The following is a 21607-nucleotide window of genomic DNA, read 5'->3' as shown; positions in this document are numbered from 1 at the left end:
TAGCGATAGTGTATGTTTTTAATCTAATTTTATAACAGTATATCTTTTCGTTTCTTTTTCCTTCTTTTTTTTTTTTTTTCTTTTTTTTTGTGACAAGAGTCTTACTCTGTTGCCCGGGGTAGAGTGGAGTGGCATCATCACAGCTCACCACAACCTCAAACTCCTGGGCTCAAGCGCAGTATATCTTTTTGATATCATGTTATGTTTGTATTGTCATTTTGAGAAGTAAAATTTATTCCCTTTGTTAAAACCAGAGGCGATTGTATTTTTCTGGTTTTGACTGTCATCCTACTGACAAACTCATAAAACATGTTCTAGAAAAATGTCAGTGTAGAAACAATCCTTAACATGAAATTAGATAGTTGTATATATCAACTCAGAGGTTGCTGTCATCACATATTCAGTTATGAGAAAGACACCTTATATTGACATATAAAATTAACTTTGTTAGACTTCCACACCTCCAAGTTTAATGGTCCAGCAATGTTTATAGCTTATAGCAAATAGGGAGTACATTTGGGTTTTGAAAATGTAATTATCTGCCAATTGTCAGTAAATTGTTACATTGAAAAAGCTAATTATTTTCAATGACAAAAACTGGCAAATGAACTTGATTATAGTTTCTCTTTCTGGTAAAATGTATTTTAGGAATAACATTCTGTTTTTGCTATTAGCAGCATATATTCTTTTGCTGTTAGTAAGCTAGGCTCTGTGTACAGCATTTACAGTAAGTTAAAGGCACTGATTTTAAGATCTTTTAGTAAAATAACAAATTTCTGGAAATTACATTTTAATACTAGTTACTTTTCTACATAATTTGGAAAAATATGTATAATTATGTTAGTTACTTAATTGAATATTTCTCCTAAGCACATTTAGAAAAGTTATGGGTTTCACAGATATACTGGTATTAATGTTGAACTATGATACTGTGTTTACCTTTTTCTATAACTAAAGTCTAGATTTTTTTTTAATAGAATTCTCCCAGTCCTTGGTTACATCAGCCTACCCCTGTGACCTCAGCAGATGGTATTGGATTACTTAGTCACATTCCTGTCAGACCTTCTAGTGCAGAGCCTCATCGGCCTCTTAAAATTCCAGCACATTCCAGTCCACCATTGACAAAAACTTTAGTAGATCACCATAAAGAGTAAGTTCATCCATGCTTAAAAATTATGAATGTCTTATCTTTCATGATGTTTCTTAATTTACTTTTTAAACAATTAATGTTAAGTTAATAAATGACTTGAAACTAGGCATTGAAGAAGTATTGTTCTGTTTTGGTATACCTTCTAATTTACTTGATATATTAGAGTGTATGCAGCAACATGTTTTACTTTCATAATAGAATGATGTTGCATAGAAGCTGTCTTTGTATTTTGCAAGATAAAGTGATTACAGGGATCTTTATATATTTTCTTTACAGAGAATTGGAGAGGAAAGCTTTTATGGAACCATTACGGTCTGTTGCATCCACATCAGCAAAAAATGACCTGGATCTAAATAGGTCACAGACTGGAAAAGATTGTCACCTGCATAGACATTTTGTGGATCCAGTATTAAATCAATTACAGAGGCCACCCCAGGAGACTGGAGAGAGATTAAACAAATATAAGGAGGAACATCGTCGAATTCTTCAAGAAAGTATTGATGTTGCTCCCTTTACAAGTAAAATCAAGGGGCTTGAGGGTGAAAGAGATAGTTATTCCAGAGTAGCATCATCGTCTTCTAGTCCTAAAAGCCATGTCATCAAACAAGATACAGATTTAGAACGCTCAGTATCAGACCTTTATAAAATGAAGAACTCAGTTCCTCAGAGTTTGCCTCAAAGTAACTATTTCACTACATTGTCTAATAGTGTGGTCAATGAACCACCAAGATCGTACCCATCCAAAGAAGTTTCAAATATTTACAATGAAAAACAGAGTAACGCCCTTGCAGCAGCAGCTAATCCTCAAACCCTGACTTCATTTATATCGTCTCTTTCAAAGCCACCACCTTTAATTAAACACCAACCAGAAAGTGAAGGTTTAGTAAGCAAGATACCAGAACATCTTCCCCATCACATTGCCTCTCATTCAGTAACAACCTTCAGAAATGATTGTAGGAGTCCTACCCATTTGACAGTTTCTTCTACAAATACACTCCGCAGTATGCCTGCTTTACATAGAGCACCAGTATTTCACCCACCAATCCATCACAGCCTGGAAAGGAAGGAAAGCAGCTATAGTAGCCTTTCCCCTCCAACTTTAACTCCAGTGATGCCAGTAAATGCTGGTGGGAAAGTTCAAGAATCACAAAAACCTCCAACTCTAATACCTGAGCCAAAAGACTCTCAGGCAAATTTTAAGAGTTCTTCTGAACAGACTTTGACAGAAGTGTGGAGACCTAATAATAACCTCAGCAAAGAGAAAGCTGAATGGCATGTGGAGAAAAGCACCGGAAAATCACAGGCTGCTATGGCATCTGTCATTGTACGTCCACCTTCGAGTACAAAAATTGATAGCATGCCGGCAATGCAGTTAGCTTCTAAAGATCGAGTTAGTGAAAGATCTTCAACTGGGACAAGTAAAACAGATTGCCTCAAACCAGCAGAATCCGGAGAGACTGGAAGAATCATTTTGCCAAATGTGAATTCAGATAGTGCTCACACAAAATCTGAAAAAAACTTTCAGGCTGTCTCACAGGGCAGCCTTCCCGGTTCAGCCATGTCTGCTGTAAATACCATGTGTAATACCAAAACGGATGTATTCACATCTGCTGCCACTACTGCCAGTGTTTCCAGCTGGGGTGGTTCAGAAGTAATTTCCTCTTTATCAAATACCATTTTGGCCTCTACATCCTTAGAATGTACCTCTTCAAAAAATGTCAATCAGTCAATGGCTCAAACACAAGAATGCAAGGTCAGCACCACAGCTCCAGTTACACTAGCCAATAGTAAGACAGGAAGTGCTATTCAGCCCAGTTCTGGGTTCTCAGGCACAACTGATTTTATCCATTTAAAAAAGCACAAGGCAGCATTGGCTGCAGCTCAGTATAAAAGTAGTAATGTCAATGAGACTGAGCCTAATGCTGTGAAAAATCAGACATCTTCAGCCTCCCTTCCCCTGGATAGCACTGTAGTCTGTAGTACAATTAACAAAGCAAACTCTGTAGGAAACGGGCAAGCATCCCAGACAAGTCAGCCAAACTATCATACTAAACTGAAAAAGGCCTGGCTTACTAGACATTCAGAAGAAGATAAAAATACTAATAAAATGGAAAATTCAGGGAATTCTGTGTCAGAAATTATTAAGCCATGTTCTGTCAACTTAATAGCCTCTACATCTAATGATATACAAAATAGTGTAGATAGTAAAATCATAGTGGATAAGTATGTAAAAGATGATAAAGCCAATAGGAGAAAAGCCAAAAGAACTTACGAATCTGGCTCTGAAAGTGGAGACTCAGATGAAAGTGAAAGTAAATCAGAACAAAGGACTAAAAGGCAACCTAAGCCAACCTACAAAAAGAAGCAAAATGATTTACAGAAGAGAAAAGGTGAAACAGATGAAGATTTGAAACCCAATGGAGTTCTCAGCAGGAGTGCCAAAGAGAAAAGTAAATTGAAGTTGCAAAGCAACAGTAATAGTAAGTCAATTACTTTGTTCTATCTCAGATAAAATGTGCTGAATGTTTTAGCAGTAATGATGTGGTTCTTTAAAGGTTAGTGAGCTTGCAGGCATCTTTTGCCTTTATTTGCATGCCTTAGTTATAAGTATATGCTCATTGATTTCATTTCTATGTTTCACAAGTACCCTGTAAGAGAAAAGGAGAGAAGATTTATTCCTCCATTTTTAAGAGACTTGTAGAAATACATCTGTTTTACCTAGTACTCACTGTAGGTAATGTGTGTAACCTAATTTTTAATTTAGCAATTTTTCATAATTTTGACCCTTTCTAAGAACTGTCAGAATACAGTTATGGCTGTCAAAATACAAAAATGGATTTCTAATATCAGCTAAGATATTTACCTGTAACAGGGTTTAGTTGAAAAAGAAATCCTACTCACAAGTACTTATGTTAAGGCACATTTCTAGAAGAGAATTACAGTTAACCCATGGCATATTTGTGGCAGATTGGTTCCAGGAACCCCTATGAATACCATAATTCTCAGATGGCTCAAGTACCTTATAGAAAATGGCTTAATACAGACATGTGGTGCATAATGACATTTTGATCAACTATAGAATACATGTATGACAGTGGTCTCATTAAGATTATAGTGCTGTATTTTTACTATGCCTTTTCTATGTTTAGATACACAAGTGCTTAACATTGTGTTACACTTGTTTCCAGTATTCAGTATGGTAACATGCTGTACAGGTCTGTAGTCTAGGTGCAGTATACCATCTAGGTTTGTATAAGTACATTCTATGATGTTTCCACAATGAGGAAATCCTAAGGATGTATTTCTCAGAACGTATCCCCATTGTTAACCGATTCATGACTATTTGCACATAACCTGTGCACATCCTCCTGCATACTTTATATCATCTCTAGATTACTTATCTAATACAATGCCTGCACTTCACTTTATTTATGTGGATTCGACATGGTATCCTGCACATGGCAAATTCAAGTTTTACTTTTTGGAACTTTGCAGAATTTTTCCCTCCCAGTATTTTTGATCAGCAGTTAGTTCAATCTATGGATGTGGAACCCACGGTTATGGGGGGCTGACTAGACTTCAGAATAATATGAATGTGGCCTGTATTTCACCCTTATCTGGTGAAAAATTGGAAGCTGACTGAAATTATCCTCTGTTTAATAATGCTGCTCATTCAAAGAGTCCTTAACAATGGATAAAAGGGGGAGGCTTGTGGTTTGTGTGTTCATCTCTATGTTCAAGAAGAATTTCCATAATAAGGTATAGCTTCAATAATGATAATATTTATATTCTTTTGTGGCTGTGGCTGGACAAAATAAGTGATACTTAACAGTAATATTCACTATAAAGTGTTTCTATATGTTTTTACTCTAGAAGTAGTTTTTCTCAGTTTGTTTATTTCTTTTTAGGTTTGTTCCACAGTACAGAAAGCACTTAATAGTTCACTGTATCCATGTGTTCATCCACACACAATATATGAAATATGTGACAATGTGGACACTCAAGAAGTACTTTCACAAGCACTCGGATGCTTGGAGGCTCTTATTTATGCCATTTCTCTGAATGAGGTTTTCCCACATGCTTGTGTGGAAACCAAAGGCAAAGTGAAGGAGACAAAAACAGGAGGATGGAAGCATACATAGAAAAGGACAGTCAGAAAGTGAAAGAAGGACAAACTCAACTAGAGACAGAGAGACTGACTGACTGAAATGCAGATATAGTCAGAAGACAGGGAGATTGACAACGAAGAATACCTGCCATTCATTTGAATATTGGATTATATACAATATTGCTTTTTCTCATGTGTTCTCCTTACTACCACCACCACTCCCCCCATGAATTTATAATAGATTCAGTGTGGTCAATAATTGTCTTCTGTCTCACATAACATTTCCTTTGGTGTTAGATATTTATTTAGTTAAACTTTCAGAAAAAAGAAAACAGATAGGAATCTTCCAGCTTTTAACAATAGAAAACTCCTGTGAAGATAAATTTATAAATAACTGTTAATGAAGTACATACTCTGTTTTCATCTTGAGACTGAATGTTCATATTCCCAAGTAAGAGTTCTAAGACAGGCCAGAATGAGTGCCTTTATTCCCATAGGTTATGATGTCAGATCTCCTCTACTTGGTACCTAGCATTTATCTTCAGAGGCTATTTATCCTATTTGTTCACCAAGTCCAAAGTAATATTAAGTCACTATTAAATGCCGTCTATTAATTATGGGCAGAGTATACTTTTATTCGGAGCTATCTATGAAAGTTCTTTTTAAAAAAATTTTTTTTTCTAGAGACAGGGTCTCACTATGTTGTCCAGGCTGGAGTGCAATGGCTAATTAATTATAGGTGCAGTCATAGTGCACTGCAGCCTCAAACTCCTGGGCTCAAGCAATCCTCCTGCTTCAGCCTCCTGAGTCAGAAAAGTTCTTGAAATTGAGAGTTGTCCTGAGTCAGTGAACTTCTAAACCTGAGTGAATTATCTACTTTATGGATTGAATGTGACCATTTTCCTTCTAATGTTTAGTGGGGTTGTCATCAGTCATGGTCAATCAAAAAGAGTTGAGTTAAGCTTATACTTAGAGGACGTATTATGATTGCATACACTATTATACATGTGTAATTATATATTTTATACACACAGTGTGTTTCTCAATATATTCTAAAGGCAGATTAATAGATTTTGCTGTATCTACTGTTTTGGAATGTCTTCATATTGCTGCCTTTTGTTTCTGTTAATTAAAAGTTGGCTGCTTTTCCATGACTCATTTTTACATAATTTTATTTTATAACCTGAAATTACCCACCATATTTAAGTATGTCTGTAAGTCCTATGATATACAACCAATGATTTAATAACTATGATCAGAGTTAATTTCTGTATCTCCAAAAAATATTTTTAAGGGGATAGAATATCAGAGATTAAAGGTTGGCATTTATTTGTCTCTTATTTTCTTCCTCCCCAATTTTCTATTGCTTGAGCAGCTATTTGTGGATTTGCTAATAGAGAACTAGGGTTAAAAAGATTCTTATGAAAGAAGAAATACTCATTGAGTTAGGTATTTTTTGTTGACTATATTAATCTCAAACTTTGAGTTTAGATATTGCCAATAGATATATAGAATTGAAGGATGGAATTATATTTACTGTACAAATACTATAACAGTTAAATTTATAAAAGGAGTTAGCTACACTCATATTTGGCCTAGTCTAGAAACAAAAACTATAATATCAAAAGTTCTCCATATGAATTGGGCCCTCCTGTCTTTAAAATTCTTTTTTTTTTTTTTTTTTTTCCTTTAAAAGCTCTCAGTGCCTATTTTGTGTCACATAATTGAGATTTGCTTTATAATGTCTGGTTCTTTATTATAGTGCTGTTTAAATTGTTAACAGTGGTATGGTGATCTATACTCTGAACTGTTCCATTATCTGGAATTAAAAGCATATTGGTTAAAGTTATTTTCTAGTCAAAATATAATAGATCGCATTTAGTTTATTCTAGTGTAATAAATTAAAAAGTAAATAAATGATTAAAAGCAAGTGTGCCAAATAAAGATTTATCAGCAGTATAACAATTCAATCATTTATTCTTACTTTTAAAAGCTCTGAACTTTTTATACCAATCTATAGGAAAACATCTGTCTTATATACAATGGAGGAAATAAAAACCTTTTATGTGCGGGGGGGGGGGGCAGTCTATGTCTATGTGTGTATATGCATGTGTGTTTTTCTAGTGGATTAAGCTAAATGGCTCCTTGCCCTAAGTTAGAGACAGAAGAGGAGGGAAAGCATGTAATTGTAAAGAACCAGGCAGCAATCCTAGAAGTGCTTAATAATTAGACCGCATTTCACATGGGCTACTCTATAGTTTAAACACAGTACTTTCTCTAGTAAGATAGATGATCATTCTGTAATTGTACTACTTATACTATCAACAAATAAGTAATAGTGGAGCTCTGGGCAAGAGTTTTGCTACAAGTCTCTGCTAGAAGGAACTAGTCTCAGGAGAATAGTACCTCTCCACAAAATAAGCATGATTAGAAAATGCAAGTGTAGGTTAGAAAATGCAGGGCAGGAAATACAGTTTATTCTTTCAACATGACAGAAATAGCAAACTATATAAATCTATTGTCTGATATACAGCTGTATTAATATGGGTGGAGTAAGTACACTTATAAACTAGAGTCAACAAGTATTTGCTAGTCCCAACCTAGTTTGCTTTTAAATAAATATATATTTTTAAATTTAATAGTCAAAACTTAATTTTGAGGGTTCCTCATGTTCTAGAGATTCCTCCTGCTCTATATAGATGACTGATTGCTTGAGCCAATGTTCTTAACATTTGTTAGGCTCAACTTAACAGATGTGGTGGAACAATGGTGTAGAGTACATAGATGAATTGACTTTTTTTCTTTTGCAAATATTAGATTACATGGTTCACTTTTTTCCTTTACACGTCTTCAATGCTTTTTGTTTTCATCAATAAAGACAGCTAAGTTAATATTGGCTTCTTTCTTTCTTCCCTTTCTTTTTTTTTTTTTTTAGAGACAGGGTCTTGCTTTGTCACCCAGGCTGAAGGGCTGAAGTGCAGTGGCACAATAATAGTCTCCCAGGTAACTAGGACTACAGGTGCGCGGGCCACCATAGCTGGTTAATTTTTCTATTTTTTGTAGAGATGGGGTCTCACTATGTTGCCCAGGACAGTTTTGCAGTCCTGGCCTCAAGCGACCCTCCCACCAAGTCCTCCCAAAGTGCTAGGATTATAGGTGTGAGCCACTATGCCCAACTAGTTTTCTTCCTTTTACTTCAAACCTTTTTATTTTTCTAAAAGGTACTGCTGCCATCAGTATGTTGATGGCAAATGCAGGGTATTAAGGAAAAGATATTAGGAGAAATATCTTAGGCCCTTTTCTTTCAAATATGGGTTTTATAAAATCACTTGTCTCAATGAGCCACACTTAGAAAATCAGATTAAGTATTTCAGTAGAAACATGTTGAAACTAGCATGTAATTTCTAAGTATAGAGATTTTTGGTCTTTAGGTTCTTGCTGTGGATCTTGAAAGAGCTGCCTCCTCAGTAAACCAAATTTCAGTATAGAAAGGACTGTATTTTTAGTTATGTTTTACATAGAATATGAATGATTCTCATGTTTGCTAGTATACATATATAAATATTTAATATGTAAAGAGTTCAGCCAGCTGGAAAAGTTACACAATTCTGCATTTCCAAGTATACTGACATAAGAGTGATTCATTTGGTTAGTAAGTAAATAGATAGGCTGTTGTGGACTTTTTAGTTATTAATCAGTAACTAGAATTCTTAACATCTTTGCTTCTTTTCTACAGTCTTACTGTATTGTCATCATTATGTGACTGACTTGAATTTTATCTCAAGGGGTTTAACTTTTTATAAAACATAATCTTGCTAAAACTTTCCTACTGATTTTACAGCTGGCATTCCTCGCTCAGTATTAAAAGATTGGCGTAAAGTCAAGAAGCTGAAGCAAACTGGGGAATCCTTTTTACAGGATGATTCCTGCTGTGAGATAGGGCCTAATTTACAAAAGTGCCGAGAATGTAGACTTATTCGCAGTAAAAAAGGAGAAGAACCAACTCACTCACCAGTATTTTGTAGATTTTACTACTTTAGACGGTAAGTGAAAATATGAAATTGGGAAAAAATATATTGGTATTAGAAATTATATTGTTATGCCAAAGGTCCCTTTTGTATAGAGGAATGAGTCTTTTGAGTCTCCATGTTTCTGAAACATTGTAAAATAATATTAAATTTTTTGTGCTAAATTTTAACAGTAGCTAACTATTGAACTAAATACATACATTATTACCTGTGTTCCTTATGGCTTTTCTCTTCCAAGAAATTTATTCCTTAATGAGAAAATGTTAGTGTTTTTTTCTGGAAAATGATAGGAAACAGCAGTTTGGTTTTTGTTTAAGGAGTTTTTTAAAAATTTATATACTTTGGCTAAAACAATATTCATATTTGTGCTTTAGTAATCACAAATTGTCTATAAATCTAAGTAAACAATATAGGCTATTAAGCTTAAGTCGACACATTCCATCACAGTACCCATACTTTTATTACCCATACATTAAATATTTATAGCTGGAGAAATCTGAGTTATAAAATGACAAGGACAATTTATTAGTACCATGTCACATGTCACAGGTTTTGTAGTAAAATATAAAAACCACTTAACAGTTATTAACCTATGTACTGATTTAATATTACTGAATATTACTTTAAAACTAAAAACTGGCTGGGCACGGTGGCTCACACCTGTAATCCTAGCACTCTGGGAGGCCGAGGCGGGTGGATCGCTCAAGGTCAGGAGTTCGAGACCAGCCTGAGCAAGAGCGAGACCCTGTCTCTACTAAGAAAGAAATTATCTGGCCTACTAAAATATATATATATAGAAAAAAATTAGCCGGGCATTGTGGCACATGTCTGTAGTCCCAGCTACTCGGGAGGCTGAGGTAGGAGGATTGCTTGAGCCCAGGAGTTTGAGGTTGCTGTGAGCTAGGCTGACGCCACGGCACTCACTCTAGCTCGGGCAACAGAGCGAGACTCTGTCTCAAAAAAATAAATAAATAAATAAATAAATAAAACTAAAAGCTTACAGACTTGTAACAGTTCAACTAAGAATAGCTAGATAACCTACCCAGTAAAGACTAATGTGTGTCTCACATTCTAGAATCAGTCATTCCTGATTGTGAATCCCAACTCTGTCGCTTTATATTTAATAAAGTTGCTATGTGACTTTATTAACTATAGTAGGAGTACAACTAAGCCTGTCTCTTCTGCAAAATGTGAATGATAAATGTACCTAAGTTAGAGAGGTTTAATGAAAGTTAAATGAGATAAAGTACACAAAGTCCTTAGTGTAGTCCCATTCATTCATATGTGTGTATACATAAGGTCTGTCCAGAAAGTATCCAGCCATTGTTAATATAACGTGAGTGGATTGTGCTATATCCATGTAACCTGGCAGCCAAGGAGAGTGGAATGGAATGCACATGCATGAACAATGACTTCACTGTACTACTCAGTGCGATGTTAGACACCATTGAGTGAGGATGTGTACTGTATGGCCATCACATTGAAAATGACTGAGCGAGTAGCAAGTAGAGCAACAAATCTGCATCAGATTTTGCATTAAGCTTGAACATTTTTCAGTAAGAAAGAACTACTCAGATGATTCGGAAGGCTTTCGGGCACCATGCAGTGAGTGCAGTGCCAATATAAGTGTGGCATAAATGCTTCAAAGATGGTTGAGAATCTGTTAAAAGTGGTCCACGTCTGGAAGGCCTGCAAACAGGCAGGACACCTGAGAATGTTGAATGTGTACGGGTTAGGTTAAGAGATGCTGGGAGAACTGTGTGAGGTCCTAAGGTGCCTACTTTGAAGGGGACTGACTAAGGAGTCATTGTCCTTCGAACAGTGTTTCTTGTGTCTTCTTCAGTAAATCTCTAGTTTTCATATTACATGGCTGAATACTTCCTGGACAAATCTCTTCTATATGCATGTATGAAATGTGCTATTTGTTGCAATTATTTTCCTAATTTCTTCTTCTTTCTAAGAAGTTAGGACACACCTTACTATGATAAATACTCTATGCTCATAATCCAGTAGAGATCAAAAAAATATGTATTAGTAGTTCTTTTCCTTTACTTCACAGTCTTTGTGGCCAACAATCCCTAGTGGACAGACAATTTCAGGGAATAGTTATAGGAGGTAGTACACATAGAAGTGCAGAAGAGATGATAAAAAGAATCAAGAGGAAAGTAGGTTTGAGGGGATAAGAAAATCTAAGAAGAGTTTGAAAGAATTGTTTACATAAAGATTGTAACACAAAGCTGAAGATGATGGGTTATGACAAAGGAAGAAATTTGGTTTAAAAAGAAGAAGGAGGCTGGACATGGTGGCTCAAGCCTGTAATCTTAGCACCCTAAGAGGCCAAGGTGGGAGGATCACTTGAGATCAGGCATTCTAGAACAGCCTGAGCAAGAACGAGACCCTGTCTCTACCAAAAATACAAAAAAATTATTAGCCAGGCATGGTCATGGTGGTACATGCTTGTAGTCCCAGCTACTTGGGAGGCTAAGGTAGGAGGATCGCTTGAGCCCAGGAGTGTGAGGTTGCAGTAAGCTATGATGACACCAGGGCACTCCACCTGGGGCAACAGAGCAAGACTCTGTCAAAAAAAGAAGAGGAGGAGGGAAACTTTGGTAAGATAATAAAGGTATGAGAAATAGAAGTAAAAGGTATGTTTTGGTTTTTTTTTTTTAAAAAAGTATATATATAATAAATGTTAGCTATCCCTTGTTTGAGAGTAAAGTACAAGATATTTGAGAAATAACCACCAGTCAGTAAGAGAATGGCAATTTTGCCTTCTATTTATCATAAACTTTTCTAAATAGAGTAGATGATTTGGATGTCAGAAGCTAAGAGCAAGTAAGCACATTAGTTGGGTTCTTGCCTTTTTTTTTTTAGTCATCCCGGTGAAAATCCTAAGGTGATTTTTTAGGCCATTTTCAACTTTAGTGATTCCTTATTTAGGTTATGTGTAAAGTAACAGTATTGGTCTAGGCAACATAGGTCCCACATTTTTACTGGTCACTCATCAAACACATAAACACTTAAATGTAGTTTTCATTTGGTAGGAATTAAAGTACTTAACTATAAGTGACAGGAAGAATCTTCTTTCTTGACAGAACCTAAAATTGGTGCTGCTTTATCATTGCCATTTGCGTAACACCTCTGAGAGTTATTTAAATTGATTAATTTGATAATTAATGTGTGTGAAGAACTACCCTATATTCCTGTTTTTAAGTTAGAATTTATATGTTTATAATGTAAACAAATTTATTATAAATTTACAACTTTAACTGTACTTATGTTTTCTTAATATCTTGATATCTAATGCTTTTATGTTTTAATGTTTCAGATTGTCATTTAGTAAAAATGGAGTGGTTAGAATAGATGGTTTCTCTTCTCCTGACCAGTATGATGATGAAGCTATGAGTTTATGGACACATGAAAATTATGAAGATGATGAACTAGACATAGAAACTTCTAAATATATCTTGGATATAATAGGTGATAAATTCTGTCAGTTAGTAACATCTGAAAAAACAGCTTTGACCTGGGTAAAAAAGGATGGTAAGGAAGTTAAATATAACATGAACTGTACAAATTTCATTTTAAGACCTTTTCTTTGAATTATGTTTAATTATCTAGTCTTGTTGATTTTTAATTATGATAGTGGCACCTTTTTATGCACAAATGCACCTGTGTGTACTTAGGGTTACAGATATTTTCCTACTGAGGTTGAATTGAGTAGATTAACCATTTATGAAATCACAATTACATTTTGCTTTTTGGTATTTCTGACATTATAACATAAATTAGAGTGATAAAACCACTTTGGATGTGAAATTGTGAAATTTCAGCATTTGACATAAAAAGATATAATCTATCCCAATTATGGATATTTGAATCTCAGTTTTACTACTTGTTTAACTGTGTGACCTTTGGCAAAAAACCTCCGTAAATATCAGGCAGGTCTGTGAAACTACCTCATAAATTTGTTTAGAAAGTAGTTATGTTAATTAGTTTTACTTATGTAAAGCACTTAACAGTACCTACCATAATTAATGCTGTAAATATTTTCCTTCCTTTCCTTCTCTTCTTTCCTTTCCTTTTCCTTCCCTTTCATAAAATCAATTGTTTGTCCCTCAGGGGACATTTGGTAATAATTAGAGACATTTTTGGTTGCATAACTGAAGGGAGTGGGGTATGCTGCTGGCATCTAATAAGTGGAGGCCACAGATTCCCCTAAATAACCCTATGATGCACAGGATTACCCCCCACAACAAAGAAGTTTTCAGCCCAAAATATAAAAAGTGCCAAGGTTGAAAAACCCTGCCTTGGATGTAAGCCATTTTTATTTATCACTTATGATCATTTGTGAGTCTTCTGAAGAAGATTACTAATTACTTCAAGAAATTTATTAGTCTTTAGTTAATATAGCCTTAAAAGTTCTTGGTTTGCCTTTACATTTTTAATTTTGCTTGTATTTTAGCCAGAATTGCTTTGGAAAACAGCATATTTGCCTTTAAATTTTTGTTTTTTCTGTATCTCAGCCAAAATTGCCTGGAAAAGAGCAGTAAGAGGAGTCCGAGAGATGTGTGATGCATGTGAAGCAACATTGTTTAACATTCATTGGGTCTGCCAGAAATGTGGATTTGTGGTCTGCTTAGATTGTTACAAGGCAAAGGAAAGGAAGAGTTCTAGAGGTTGGTTGATAAGTTTATATGAATTGAAGTTTTTTATAATGTTTCTTTTCTTTAGGATCACTCATCTGGAAAATTTGATGTGTTTTTTTTCCTACCTTCCTTACTTACCATGTTAAGAAAGTTTTGTGAAATTTGTTTTTAAGAGGAGGAATAATCACAATTTATTAAAAGCTCTGTTGGTTTTGTTTTTTTGTTTGTTTGTTTGTTTTTTTAGGATTAAACGGCATCTATATCTTTTAGCCTGATGAGTATATCCACCCTCTCGTTTCAAGCAAATAGTTCCTTAATGTAGCCCAAATTTAGGTTAGGCCTTGTTGCTTTAAGACTGCAATGTGTAGGAGCCTGAAGTCCTAGAAACTGTTAATTACACAGTCATACTTGTAAGTCATAACTGAATACTTCATAATATAAATTAATTTTTCTAAATATTGGTCTATAAATTTCAAATGAAAATGTTAAAGAATATGCTGCCATTAGCACCATTTATCCCTCAGTTCTGAGACAATGCAAAAGAAATCTTTATATTTTTAAACAGCCTTTGAAGCAATTATTTCTGCTTTCTAGGTAAATAAAATGGCACAAAAACAATGTTCCGCTTGTTACTATAGCTGGAAATAATGCAAAGTTTGAAAAGGGAAGTAACTAAATACATTGAAAGTGTTTTAGAAAAAGCTTATCCAAGGCAATTTTAGAAGTGGCTACCTAATACTGATACTAAGTAATTTTTTAGAGGTAAAGTTCTGATGAAATGAGAGGATTAGAATTGTTTAAAGTATTAGAGCTAAATATTTAGGCCAGGCACTGTGGCTCACACTTGTAATCCTAGCATTCTGGGAGGCAGGAGGATTGCTTGAGCTCGAGACCAACCTGAGCCAGAGTGAGACCCCATCTCTACCAAAAAAAGAAGGGAAAAAAAACCTAGCCAGACATTGGGGCATGCTTTTGTAGTCCCAGCTACCAGGAAGGCTAAAGCTGAAGGATTGCTTAGAGCCCAGAAGTTGGAGGCTGCAGTGAACTACAGTGACGCCACTGCACTCTACCCAGGGTGACAGAGTGAGGTTCTGTCTCAACAATAACAACAATAACAAAACACTAAATATTTAGTGACAGACTGTCAATGTCTCAAAACAGTGAATGTTGTTTTCATCCCAGGCACCTCTTTTTTGAGAATATTATATAAGATAAATGTACCATGATTTAGCCATCAGTATCACTGGTGGAACTACTAAAACCTTACCCTCTCTGACTCTTTCATATACACACAGCACTTACTAAAGAAACCTGAGCAAATATGGAAACATATGAACATTTACAGCTAGGTGTTTCTGGGCTATGCAGTAAAACATGTAATGATGAGTAAAATGTGAAACCATAATAAGAAATGTAGGCAGTTAAATACCTTTAAAACCATAAAATTGTATTTTGGTGTTTTCAAATTGGTAGAACTAGCTGCATTGTTATAAAACTTCATGACATGTATTTTATATATTTTTTTCTGGTTTCATATTACTTTTGTTTTTCCTTTGCCAAATTTAAAAAAGTTTAATTTATTGTATCTTATTATATTGTATACATTTAAATAAGCTACCATGAATCCTTTTTTTGAACAACATACGGTATTTATACTAACCTAAATAGTTGTATTTCTGCTAATTTTCATAGTACTGTTAATTTGAAAGTGTAGTCTGGTAGTCACTGTATCATTCTTTCAAGTATAACCTATACCTTGGGTTATATTGTTATCTATATATATTTATTCTACTGTTAAGCATTGTAATAAAACTTACATTGACTAGGCTTAATAGTGGCAGTCAACAAAAAGTGTCTAAAATATAAGCAGAAAACATTTACAAGTTTACCATGCAGGCTTTGGAAAGTCAAATCTTTTAAAAGTAACCAGTTTTAGACTGGATTTGGATTTTATTTAATCTATACTTTTTGTGAAACAATAGTTCTAGATTTTTTTTATACTGCGTTTTTTGAGTTTTGTGATACTGAAGATCTTACAGCCACATTATCAGTAGCTGTCTGTCACTAAATTTATAGAGAAAGTTCTCCTTGAAATCAAGGTATCAAATATTTTTCCCATTTATGGTATGCCCCATGCTATGGCTTTTAATATATTTACAACTCCAGGAATTGAGCTTTGTTTGAAGGCAACAGTATCAGTTAATAATAGCTATATGGTACCAGCTTTTTCACATCCCATGGCAGTTCCTCTACATCTGTTTGAAGAATAAGAGGAATATGAGTTAGCAGCAACCTCACACTTACATCAAACTAGCATATAATACTAGGATCAGGCATAAACCCTGTTTGGCACAAAAAATAGCTAGAAGATAAAAAGAGATATGCTACAGAGAAGCTAGAATCAGGTGACTAATAAAAATGATAAAGAGTGGTAATTTTAGAAAAGGCTATCATATCTGTATCACTGTTTTTATAAAATTCTTAGAAGGGTGGAACTGTCTTTTCTGACTTCAGTTTTTTAAGAATCAAATATCTGAAGCCTATCACTGACATTTTATATATTTCTTTATACACAAGCCATCGATTCTGTAATTATAAAACCTGCAGCTGGGCACAGTGGCTCACGCCTGTAATTCCAGCACCTTGGATGGCCAAGGCAGAAGGATCACTTGAGGCTAGCAGTTCAAGAGCAGCTTGGGCAACATAATAAGATCCCATCTATACAAAAAAAAAAAATTTTTTTTAATTAGCCAGGCATGGTGGTACATATTGGTGGTCCCAGCTACTGGAGAGGCTGAGGCAGGAGTATTGCTTGAGCCCAGAAGTTCACGGCTGCAGTTTGCTATGATCACACCACTGCACTTCAGTCTGGGTGTTAGAGTGAGACCCTGTCCCTTAAAAAACAAAAAACCATTGAGTATGATATAAAACTAGATATGTTATCTTACAGATAAAGAACTGTATGCTTGGATGAAGTGTGTAAAAGGGCAGCCTCATGATCACAAACATTTAATGCCAACTCAAATTATACCTGGTTCTGGTAAGTATAAATATATATTATTAACAGCTCTAAATTAAAGAAGCAGCTAAAGGAGTATCTAGAAATATAATACAATGGAGAGGTAAAGTTTTACTAGTCTTGAATTGTCTTGCTCAGAGTTATTGGAAATTCTCTGTAATAAATAAATCTCAGAAGACAAGCCCAGCCTCAGTGATGAAGAAAGCCATAGAAGAACCACCTTAGAAGGGGAAAACTAGAGTGTAATGAAAAAGCCTATTGGATTTCCATTGAAAGCTTTCTAAGATTTTGAACGTACTGAATTTTTAAAAATAGAGCTAAGAGAAAAAAAAATAGAACATAAATTTGGTTAAATGATCAATTCTGTGATAGATCGAAGAGATAGAATGGGGAAAATATAGAAGAAAAGATAAAAGGCACAAGAAAAGCTCCACTGCTATAAAATAAGAAAAATTTTATAGTAATAACTAGTGGTGATCTTTTTATTAACTACCATTTTATTTTGCAGTTTTGACAGATCTTCTAGATGCCATGCACACTCTTAGGGAAAAATACGGTATTAAATCCCATTGTCATTGTACTAACAAACAGAATTTACAAGTTGGAAACTTTCCTACAATGAATGGTGTATCTCAAGTGAGTAAAAATCTCTAATTATTCAAATAGATTGCATGGTTAAATTAATCAACTTTGATATTTGAAATCCAGTATAGGATTTGTGTGCTGTGAGTTGTGTTTTCTGTCTTACTGTGTAAATTTCTTACCACTATTAATACTACTTTTAACTCTGAATAATTAAAGAAATAGTGTTTAAAAAGGTAATTGTTCTACCTTTGTAGGTTTTACAGAATGTTCTTAATCATGGTAATAAAATTTCTCTGTGCATGCCTGAGTCTCAGCAGCAAAATACTCCTCAAAAGTCTGAGGGTAATGGCAACAGCAGTCCAGGAAGTGATGTAAGCACAGATAGCAAGTTAACTCCTCCAGAATCCCAGTCACCACTGCATTGGTTAGCAGATCTTGCAGAGCAAAAAGCCAGAGAGGAAAAAAAAGGTAAATATAACTAATTATTTAAGTATATATTAGAGGATTATAGTATAACCGTCAATGTACTATTGCATATTAAAGTACTGATACTGATATTAAACAATTTACTTTGGTCTTTTGCTTCAGTTATAGCTTAGGTTCAATACAGCATTTGTCCTGTTAGAAACCAGCCCTCTTGTGTGCATCAAAATTAATTACAGGATCATTTGTGGATGAGCATATAAAGTCACTGGGGTACTAGATTTGTAAGTTGCCTATATTTTCTGGCTGTCTCAGCAACAGCATTTTTCATTAGTGACAGGTCCAAATTCAACCACATGTCTAAGATACTGAGGAAGGCCTTTCCATGTTCGGAATGTTTGATGCCATTTTGAAGGCTCTAATTCATCCTCTGACTTGTGTTTAGGTGAATAAATCACTAGTGATTTAGTTTTTATCTCGCACTATAAAATGCAGGGTGCCAGCTTGAGTTAAAATTTGTGAAACATTTTATTTCAGAAAACAAAGAATTTGCTCTCGAAAAGCAATTTAAAGAAGATGGAGAACAAGACAACTCTGATTCTCCAAATGGCAGAACATCACCACCTATGTCCCAGAATAATGAACAAGGGTCAACTTTACGGGATTTGCTGACCACCACAGCCGGCAAGCTACGAGTGGGCTCTACAGATGCTGGCATTGCCTTTGCCCCAGTGTATTCAATGGGAGCCCCAGTGAGTGTGATGCCAGATTTTTGCTTTTAATATGGGCCTTAATTGAGATGAGTTGGATAGTTGACTGTTGGCTATGAACTGTCCAATAAATGGATGCAGATGAAATCAAATGTACCAAATTGCTAGGCATGTTCTTTATTTGCATTATAACTCTTAACTTCAAAGCTGGCATTTCCACTAACCTTAATGAAAGATGGGAGGAGAGGGCCCTTTGATGCCAGAAGAGCCCTAAGTTGCCCCTTCAGAATTTGAAAACCATATGGAAATGAAAAATACCTAGAAATTAAATTTTGCTTTAAAAAAGAAAAGCAGAATAATTGCCTAGGTAGATGAAAATTTTAAAATTGTATGGGAGATTTCATCCGCCTGTACACTGTGCCTCAGCCCTAAAACAATGTGAAAGGTAAGAAGTCTGCTCTTCTAGGTTCTGCAGACCAGGCAGTTTCTCACACCACCAAACTTCTAGTCCTCATCTGCCAGGAACAATGTAAGGACTAGGGATCCATATCCACTAACATAAATGCATATTCTTGAATGCAATGATGGTGTTAAAAAATTAACAGTATGTGGGAGGAAAATGTATACATTTCCTCTCAAAATACAATTCTTTTCAGTTTATTTTTTTCTCTTAAAGAGTGGCAAGAGTGGACGGACTATGCCTAACATTCTTGATGACATAATTGCATCAGTTGTTGAAAACAAAATTCCACCAAATAAAACCTCCAAGATAAGTGTAAAACCAGAGCTTAAAGAAGAGCCCGAAGAAAGTGGAAAATCTACCATAAATGAAAATAATAACTTGTACAGTGATATACCACATTCTTGGATCTGTGAGAAGCATATTTTATGGCTTAAGGATTACAAGAATAGCAATAATTGGAAGCTTTTCAAAGAGTGTTGGAAACAAGGACAGGTGAGTATTTTAAGCTGACTAAGTACACTCTCAGTAGAGCTGAAGCTGATTAAATAGACAGAATGGTTCCTTCCTTAGGAATAGAAATAGGGGAAGAAATAGTAAACACATATGTGGGGCAATAAGATATCAAAAATAATACTGAAAGGATTACCAGAATGATTATTTTCGAATCCCTGCTTTTTGGCCACATTTATGTGAATTATTAACAAGGAAGCAGCGATTATTTGCTGTTATATTTTTTATTAGTGCAGACATTTAATAAAGCCCTACATTTACAAAATTGAGTCCTTCTCACCTTTTTTAAGATTCATATTGGAACCCAATTTGCACATTCATATCTACTATTAAAATGTTAATCACTGTTAGAAGCATTTTTCACAAACAAATGATCATGTAGATGTTTTTGCCTATAATGTTTATACATAAAACATTTATAAATTAGTTCATCAAATCTTGAATGACAAATTCGATTATTTCATACTACTCTAATAATGATTTTCTCTTTGACAAAAGCTTTAATACAATGTTTGATATTTATTTCAGATGGTAATATACTGCATTAATGCAAAGATTATGAATAAATGTAATTATATGCATGATGGTATTATCATTTTCAATTTATTTCTTTCTGGAAAATATCACTGCTATTTTACTTTACTTTTTTCATTTACCAGATAATTATTGAGCACCTAATAAAATTCAATCTCTGTGCTGAGGCATTAAGGATATAAAATTAAGCTATGTGAAAATGAGTAAGAACCATTTTAGTGTAGTGAATCTTGATGTTTTTAGGTCACTAAAATCTTTCAAAATCTGATAAAGCTTGGTTCCTCACCTCAGAAAAAGTACACACCTATGTGTGTGTATATATAAGATTTGGTATATATTTTTTGGTTGGGTCTTCATGAAGCCCTCGTGCCATTACAAGGTCAAAATTTAATTGAATTTTGTGTGGTCTTTTGAGGTAGAAAATAGTGTTTTCATAAATATGTTAAAAGTTCTAGGAACTTGGTTCAAAATGCTGTGGAAACCCAGAAAAGAGAATGGCAAAGCTCAAGTACTAGTTCAAAAAAGCTACTCTGAATTGTTCCTCAGGGATTAAGGGAAATTTTGCTAGATGGACAAGAGACTGGACATATACAAGAGCATCATCAGTTTGGGAAATTCTGAGTAGGTTTGTTTATCCGGACTGTAAATGAGGGTTCTGTGCGAGAGTGGTAGGGGAAGGAAGGTAAATAGGGGAATTATACAGGGTCTTTATATATCATGCTCTAAGGAGCTTATACTGTAGATGATAGTTTTAATTGAGGAATCCATGTAATCAGATTGACATTTAAAGTAACTGATAGCAAAGCAGATTAGAAGTTGAATTAGAGGAGAATAATACCAGAAGCAAAAAGTCTAATTAGGAAGACTTACAGTATTTCAAGAAAATCATGATGATAGCCTAAGGATTCTGCTTTGAATTATTCTAATATGCTATTAGCTTACCTCTGTCTTTTTTAAAAATCTACTTACTTTTCCCAAACTGCTGATTACCGTAAGAAACAGTAGCATAGGGCTGGATAAGAGTGTTATTGGATAGGCACTTTCTAATATGTGAATTGCCAGTGGTAATTATCTAATAGCTGGACCTGTTTTATGAGTTGGATATTTATCAGCCCATTTGAAGAGTGTTTAATGAAACAGTCAACCAAGTAGTTAACCAGAATTTAGAGGGTTTTTTTTTTTTACTTTTTAATTCTTTCCAAATATTATTAAGTTATGAAGTTTAAGAATACCTAATAATCATGTTTAATTTTTTTTAATTTTTGCTTGTTTTATTTATTTTTTAAGATGGAATTTTGCTATGTTGCTAGGCTAGACATGAACTCCTGGGCTCAAGCAATCCTCCCACCTCTGGAGTAGCTTGGACTAGTACCATGCCCAGCCTAGTAAATACCATTTTTCAGTTACTCTTACGTCACAATTTCCTGT

At 34.7% G+C, this 21607-nt stretch overlaps 1 protein-coding gene across 6 annotated transcripts in view; it reads left to right on the top strand.

Moving 5' to 3' along the window:
* Positions 1-21607, top strand: part of JMJD1C (jumonji domain containing 1C) — a 313120-nt gene that overhangs the window by 274233 nt on the left and 17280 nt on the right. For 4 of the 6 annotated variants that reach the window (XM_045568265.1, XM_045568263.1, XM_045568267.1 and 1 more), the window contains 10 exons: positions 978-1150; positions 1427-3630; positions 9100-9301; positions 12615-12829; positions 13813-13965; positions 16886-16975; positions 17463-17590; positions 17794-18007; positions 18500-18714; positions 19349-19627. In XM_045568265.1, coding sequence (XP_045424221.1) covers positions 978-1150; positions 1427-3630; positions 9100-9301; positions 12615-12829; positions 13813-13965; positions 16886-16975; positions 17463-17590; positions 17794-18007; positions 18500-18714; positions 19349-19627 — 3873 coding nt within the window. Of the gene's footprint in view, positions 1-977; positions 1151-1426; positions 3631-9099; positions 9302-12614; positions 12830-13812; positions 13966-16885; positions 16976-17462; positions 17591-17793; positions 18008-18496; positions 18715-19348; positions 19628-21607 lie in introns of those variants that run through there. The other 2 variants (XM_045568264.1, XM_045568268.1) reach the window with 2 other exon arrangements.

This window comes from Lemur catta, chromosome 14 (assembly GCF_020740605.2).
Source record: "Lemur catta isolate mLemCat1 chromosome 14, mLemCat1.pri, whole genome shotgun sequence".
Classification (NCBI taxonomy): Eukaryota; Metazoa; Chordata; class Mammalia; order Primates; family Lemuridae; genus Lemur; species Lemur catta.
The sequence above is the reverse complement of the archived record's forward strand: the minus strand, read 5'-3'. Positions and strand labels throughout refer to the sequence as shown.